This window comes from Coptis chinensis, chromosome 7 (assembly GCF_015680905.1).
Source record: "Coptis chinensis isolate HL-2020 chromosome 7, ASM1568090v1, whole genome shotgun sequence".
Lineage (NCBI taxonomy): Eukaryota > Viridiplantae > Streptophyta > Magnoliopsida > Ranunculales > Ranunculaceae > Coptis > Coptis chinensis.
In genome coordinates, this window is record NC_141462.1 from 77,419,762 (window position 1) to 77,426,389 (window position 6,628).

General features: G+C 35.5%; 1 protein-coding gene across 3 annotated transcripts; it reads left to right on the plus strand.

Moving 5' to 3' along the window:
* Nucleotides 1-322: 322 nt before the first annotated feature.
* Nucleotides 323-5,543, plus strand: LOC147489034 (uncharacterized). 3 transcript variants are annotated; one of them, XM_086572885.1, is made up of 7 exons: nucleotides 378-626; nucleotides 1,709-1,785; nucleotides 2,517-2,586; nucleotides 3,065-3,514; nucleotides 3,998-4,093; nucleotides 5,057-5,156; nucleotides 5,344-5,543. In XM_086572885.1, exons 4-7 carry the CDS (start codon nucleotides 3,239-3,241, stop codon nucleotides 5,463-5,465), a joined length of 594 nt encoding a protein of 197 aa, XP_086429011.1. In that variant the 5' UTR covers nucleotides 378-626; nucleotides 1,709-1,785; nucleotides 2,517-2,586; nucleotides 3,065-3,238; the 3' UTR covers nucleotides 5,466-5,543. The 3 variants fall into 3 exon arrangements, with proteins under 3 accessions (XP_086429012.1, XP_086429010.1, XP_086429011.1); XM_086572884.1 differs by lacking the exon at nucleotides 1,709-1,785 and having other exon boundaries at nucleotides 334-626; XM_086572886.1 differs by lacking the exons at nucleotides 1,709-1,785; nucleotides 5,057-5,156 and having other exon boundaries at nucleotides 323-626.
* The last annotated feature ends 1,085 nt before the right edge of the window (nucleotides 5,544-6,628 follow it).

Genomic DNA, 6,628 nt, shown 5'->3' on the forward strand with positions numbered 1-6,628 from the left:
CCTTTCTTACTAGGTCAGTTCGTTGTTTTCTGCTGATGAAGCGATCTGGTAAGAGTATTAACTGGCACGTGGACTGCTAGCTGTAAAGTTTCAAAAATGTGGAACCGCTTCGGATTTTGTGTGAATGAGATAAATTTGACTGTTTGGTTTTCACTACACCATAATAGGATATTTGCAATACTGACTTTTTTTTATTTGCAACAGTTATTTACCGTTAGTAAGTTGCCAACGCTATATAAGCGTTAGCAATGTTGTAGAGCGTTACTTTATTTTGATGAATGTCAGGAATTAATTGCTAACGCTTAAAAATCGTTTGAGAAGTGTTGCAAATTAAAAACTTTGAAATATAAAACATAATTTTACTTTCTCTCTTCTCTCTCTCACCGCCGCTACACTCTCCAGTCTCCTTCTTGTCTCTCTATCTCTGCCCACGCACTCTCACTGTAAGAACCCTAACTCTATTTGCTGGTGGGAAAACTTAAAATATGCTGCGCTCAGTTTTGAGGGAGAAAAACAGAAATGTGAGGGGAAAGACCAAACTGTATGTTCTAGGGCAGAAAAAATCGATTAATATTCTCGCTCTCACTTCGATATATCGTCAGTTTTAGCTCCAGTTTTCCGATCAGGTAATCTTTCTCTTTCTCTCTGCACCTTCAATCATTCGTTCGACGCTGGAGATTTTTCTCAATTTTTGCTATCAGGTTTGGTTCTTCCAAAGATCCTACACGTCTCTCTCCCTCACTCAATTATTGAATTAACAAGTACAACTTGTATATATCTTTTTTTGTTTGATGAATTGCAAAATTTGCGTCTTTTTTGGGAAATTGAGTTTGATGTGTTTATTTGTGATAAATCCTAGGGTTTTCTCTGCAAGAACTGAAAAATTGTGAAGTTTAGTGAGTTCTTGTTTGTGATAAATCTTTGGGTTGTTATGCAAGAACTGAAATTTAAAATTTTTGTAGGTGCTTATTTGTGATTACTTGTTTGATTGGGGGTGTACAATTGATGTTTGCTTAGTTAAAAAAAAAAAAAAATTATAATTATAAGGCTAGGCTAGCTACTGGATGAAGTTGCACGCCAATTATTTGATTGAAATTTATTGAACTTATTATGTGTATGTTGTTGTGAGCTATTCCATGTTATTGATGTTTGTGAATATGTGATTATCAAATTAATGCTTAAGACTTTATAATCGTTTAGTTTGTTGTACGTGATTCACCTGTTCTCATGCAAATGATGTTTATCTTTAACGAGTTAGATTTAAAACTGGTTGTTGATGGATATCACATACAAATTTTCCACGAGCTAGAAATAAAGAAGTTATTGCTAATTATTGGTGAAGCACAGGATTTTGGTCACCTATAATATATTGGCCTTGATAGAACTGTAGGATTGATATAAATTGTAAAGAACCTCATTATCACCATTTAACAAAAGGTTTAGTATTAGTTCCATTCTTTTTGTGTTATACCTACTGCTGTTTGGGTTTCTTTTGTTGTATCCAAGCCTGTGTTCACTTATGACATAACTTGGTGTGTGTTGGAACTTGGAAGTTCCCATGACATGAAAGTGAGGTAAACCACGAATAAGTTGTAAATATCTTAGCTGTCACCCTAGTGTCCTTTGCTTTCCAATCTTGCATGCTTTCATATTGGATTACCCGCCTTACTTTTTACATCTGTTTATTCATTGTGGCGTTTCCTTGCAGTTTACATGGTTTTATTCACCTGGTTAATATTATGAGTTATCACCAACATTACTCCGATGTTTAGGAATGCATTCAAGGTTGATCCTGTCTTTATTATTATTACTTATTTTCCTCGAGTCATGTAGAATCAGCATTGACACGTAATCTGTTTTGTATTTACTACTATACTAACACCTTAAAGTCTATGAACCTATGTGTACATACTTGTATTTGTATCTGCGTGTAATTTTTAGCTGTGATTTTCTTTGAACACTCTTTTACACTGACATATATGGTCTATTGATTGATTATTATTTGGATAGATGGAAAATAATGTGGAATTGATCATTAGAGTTACGAAAACCAGTATACTTTTCTCATTTTTTAATCAGAATCCATGAATTTGTTGTCTTTATCTTCTTGTATTTGGTTTTCCTCTATTCCAACACGATGATTGATTATATTAGAGGTTTTTGCTAGTTACTGCCCTTTGTGTTATCAACATTAACTGACCTTTTCCATTCGTTCATGCTGTCATACATCCTTCTTGCGTTCTTAGTGCCCTTGATGTTATCTGATATTGACTAACCTTTTCAGTGGTTCATGCACTCTGTATATTGTGGATGATGTGCAGTAGCTATTAACTTATGTTTAGACTTATTTATGAAGTGGTAGTCATATGTTTGTCAAACAGAGTTTAAGAAGCATACATTTAGGCTATCTCTGTCTTGATCATCCGACATCGAAACATTTTTTTGGAACCTTTAATGTTGGTAACATTATGTTCTGTCTTTCAATTCTCAATAGCTCTTTTGCATCTCCCTTGCAGTTTGGGCCTGTAGAAGGAGCATTATTTCCTGACTATGAAAGTGATCTTAGATCAGGGCCAATGGTGCCTGGTATGTTTATTGTACTTTATTTTCGTTTCACGGGGTTATATTTAGAATAAGCCAATAAAAAAAGAAGTTAGGTGAACAGAATCATAATAACATACCTTGAAGCTAATATTTGTTAGATGATATACCTGCTAATTTTAGGGCGAGGAATTTAAGAGCTTCTGCTAATTTTAGGGCGGGGAATTTAAGAGCTTCTACTAATTTTATACCTGTTAAGTCTTTTCGCAATCGGAGAACTTATTTCAGTAACGAGGTTTGTTTTTGTTTATTTATTTTTTTAGTATTTAGGATGAAACTACAAATTAGACTTTAATTATGGAGGAGTTTTGTTTTATTTGGAGAATTTTCTAGGTTGGTTTTGGTATTATAATTTGTGATAGAGGATATGAGGGAACTAAATCATGAATGAGTTGGCGATTAAATGTAGCTGAGCCATTGGGGCTATACACATTGTGAATTTTAATTTGTTGATTTTATGCAGCAATCATGGTGAGAAAGAAGAGGACTGAGGCTACTGGTGGTGAGGAGAGCTAAGAGGGACAATCCTCGAGCGGTGGTGGACGTGGTGGTGCCCAAGCACCGCCTTCGAGTGGTGGTGGACGTCAAGGACCACCAGTGCAACAACATTATCCACCACTCCAGCAAGGAGGTGGTCATGGTGCAGGGCAACAAGGTGGAAGAGGTTGGGGACCTTCTCAACCTCAACAGGGGGGGCGAGGAGGATACAGTGGTGGCCCTCAGGGAGGACCTCAGCAAGGAGGCTGAGGAGGATATGCTGGTGGCCCTCAAGGCGGTGCCCCTTTTCAAACTTAACAAGGGGGCCGAGAAGGATACGCTGGCGGTCCTCAAGGACATGGTGGGTACAGCCCACAAGGTGGAATGGCAGCACCACCTCAATTTGGAGCTCTTCCTACTGGATATCAAGTCAAAGGTCAGCCACCTCCTATGCAAGTTCCACAACCCCTGTATGGTCTCGAGAGCGTTGGAGTTATACTACTTTATGTTGTTTTTTGGCATCATTACTTGATAAGGTTCTTAGAGATAAACCGTCTTTTGGTTTAGCATACTATCCTCCATAGTTTAAAAGAAGTTTTTTTTTTTTTTTTTTTTTTTTTGCTTAATGGTGTTAGAAGTCTTATGACATAGAGAGTATGGTTTATACATTTGGAAGACTGTTAGATCAGGTGCTGGGTTTTTATTTTTGGCATTTTTTATGCTGTTTATTGTTTTCTTTATATAATTGGAGTGTTATCTTCTCACCAGCTCCTCCCTTACTCCTTTTGTGCATTTATCATTGGTTCTTTAAGGAAGAAATGAAAGAAGCAGCGTGGGAACTCTGCTCAAAACTTATGATTCTCTCTCATGAGGTTTACTAACTATCTTTCACTGGTTTGGTGGTGGTTTTAATTTTCAGGCCTATGACCGGCATTTGAATATGATACTCGGGGATGTTGAAGAAACTATCACGATAGTGGAGATAGACGATGAAACCTATGAGGAGATTGTTCGGGTATGCCACTCTTTACATTATTATGTTAATTTAAGTTTTCAATTGGCGTTGTTGTGAATTTAATGCCTTAGGGAAGGTTTCACTTGAGATAATTTTTAAAATGTTTGCATAAATGTTGTTTGATAAAGAATCTGTAAGAGTGTTAGAATTTTTCTAACTTGGAATCTTGATAGTCTTTACTTTGGAAGTATAGTTGGTTTTTATATCCACAAGTGATATTTAACTCCATAATAGGAAGGGAAATAACAAATATAGCCACATACCTAATCCGTTATGCTAACATTTTCGATTATGTTTTTGAGAACTGAAAATAAAAATACTAACATAAACATGGCCGAAACAGTAGCAATTCCAAAAGATCATCCTAATAATGTCCATGTCAATACTCGATCTGATAGAGTTTTATGGCTCAAGTTAGAAAGACTTCTCTTGATTGGTGATCGACTACGTCTTCTTCTTTTGTAGATACTTGGAACTATATTATCTCCTCAAGATACCCGAAACGTGGGGCCGGGATTGATTCAAGCCAATGGCTTGCATTTAGATGTGTTCTTGGTCTCATAGTTGATGGTTATATGGAACATGAAGTAACTAGTTGAATATATACACAAGCATATATATAACAAGGAAAGTCACTAGGAGCTTATTGAATGAATGTTACACGTTGTTTGGTATGACTTATGAGAAGTTATGTTTGAAGGTAAAAAGTGGTATGTTCTAAATATACAATGAGTCGATATAGAAATCTACTTGCTTTTTTTGTGTCCTTCTCTCGATTTGTTTATGAAGTGGCTTGAGAATTAGGGTGTGTTTGATTGCATGAGGGAATTTGCACCATTGAATCCCACATTTTAGTGCAATTCTCAAGAGATAGGAATCATATATAGGTAGGTATGGGAAATGTTGGGCAAGTTCTTTCTTAGCTTGATAGATCATTTTGTTGTCGTTCGGTGTATTGTGTAGGGTATCGATTTTATGAAGAGAAAAACAAGAACGCCAAAAAAATTGCTTTCTAATCGGATGAGTCATGCTCACCTCAAGCTCCTCGTCAAGTTACTACAAGGTTTTCTTTTTAAACACCAATTTTATGTAATTATTGTTTATGTCGTCGAGATATGGGAGTAGACAACAAATGCTCTATCTTTAGGGAGGGTGGTGGTGGTCAAGTATTTAATTAATTGCATGAATTTAATTAGTATGATTGATTTTTTCCGAGTTCATTATTTATTTTGTGAATTTTTTGGAATTAGATGAGCTTTGTGGAGCGGCACTAGGATTTATATTGACTGAAGCCATCGTCACTAATGCTTGTTATTGCATTTTGAAGATTCGGGATTGTTTGGAAAATCGTATAGAAATTTGTAACCCTTAGTAAATCTGAATTTGTAATCCTCAAAACTCTTTTGAAGTTATATATATGGTTCAATGAATATAATACTTTTTTTAGGCGTTTGTTTGTGTTTATTTTACTTGTTAAATGGTATGAAAAAGCATTGGTAATTTTATTTGCTTATATATGAAACTAGGAGGTGCAGGTTTAGGACAGAAAAAATAAATAAAATAATTTTTTTTACCATATCAACACATTAGTAACGGTTGTAAACCGTTGCAAAGCAAAAAATAAATATTAAAACATCATCAATAATCATTACAAATCAAATTATGCAACGCTTTTTAATCGTTAGTAGTTGTCACTTTGCAACGGTTAATAACCGTTGGAAAATTTGGTTTGCAACGCTTTTTAACTGTTGCAAACATTTTCAACACTTTACCCACGCCATATTTGCAACGGTTTTTTGCGGTTGCAAATAGCCTGTTATGGTGTAGGGCTACCAACGTGTCGTCTAGGGATTGTGGTAATTATTTCACGTCACTTGGGGAATTGGGTCGCTGGATTGTATAAGAAGCGTTTGTGAATCAGGAAAAGATTTTGCTCATATGTTCTTTCTCCATTCTTGAATTCTCCAGGTTAGTTTCTACCCTTCTCTCTGAACTTGTGTATTTCAATTATCCAGGTTAGTTACACTCCGAATTTTGAAAAAATCAGAATAACAATATTTGTTCCCGACCCTTTGATTTTCGAGGTGTGATGCACTCCCAACTTTCAAAAACCCATCATCATTTAACTATTCCAATAATTTGAAACCAATAAATTTTTTTAAATAAACCAAAGTCTTCTTCATTACAAAAATTCACAAATAAGTTTAAGTTACAAACTTCCCTTTAAACATCGTTTCAATTATAATTACAACTGAAAATATAAAAAACATTGTCTCAACTGAAAATCTATTGCACCTCAAGGGAAAACAAAACATATTTTGTAATGAGACGCTAACGCAAGCCACAAGCAGCAATCAACATTCTTCAACACTAATCCTGTCAAGACTTATCGACTATGTTCATTTTATGAACACACCCAATAACAATATTTGTTCCCGACTCTTCGATTTTCGAGGTGTGACATCCAGCTTCCATAAGGTCTTGGAGATAGTGTTTCAACCCCTAGCATTCGTTGGTCTCATGACATTTGGCTTT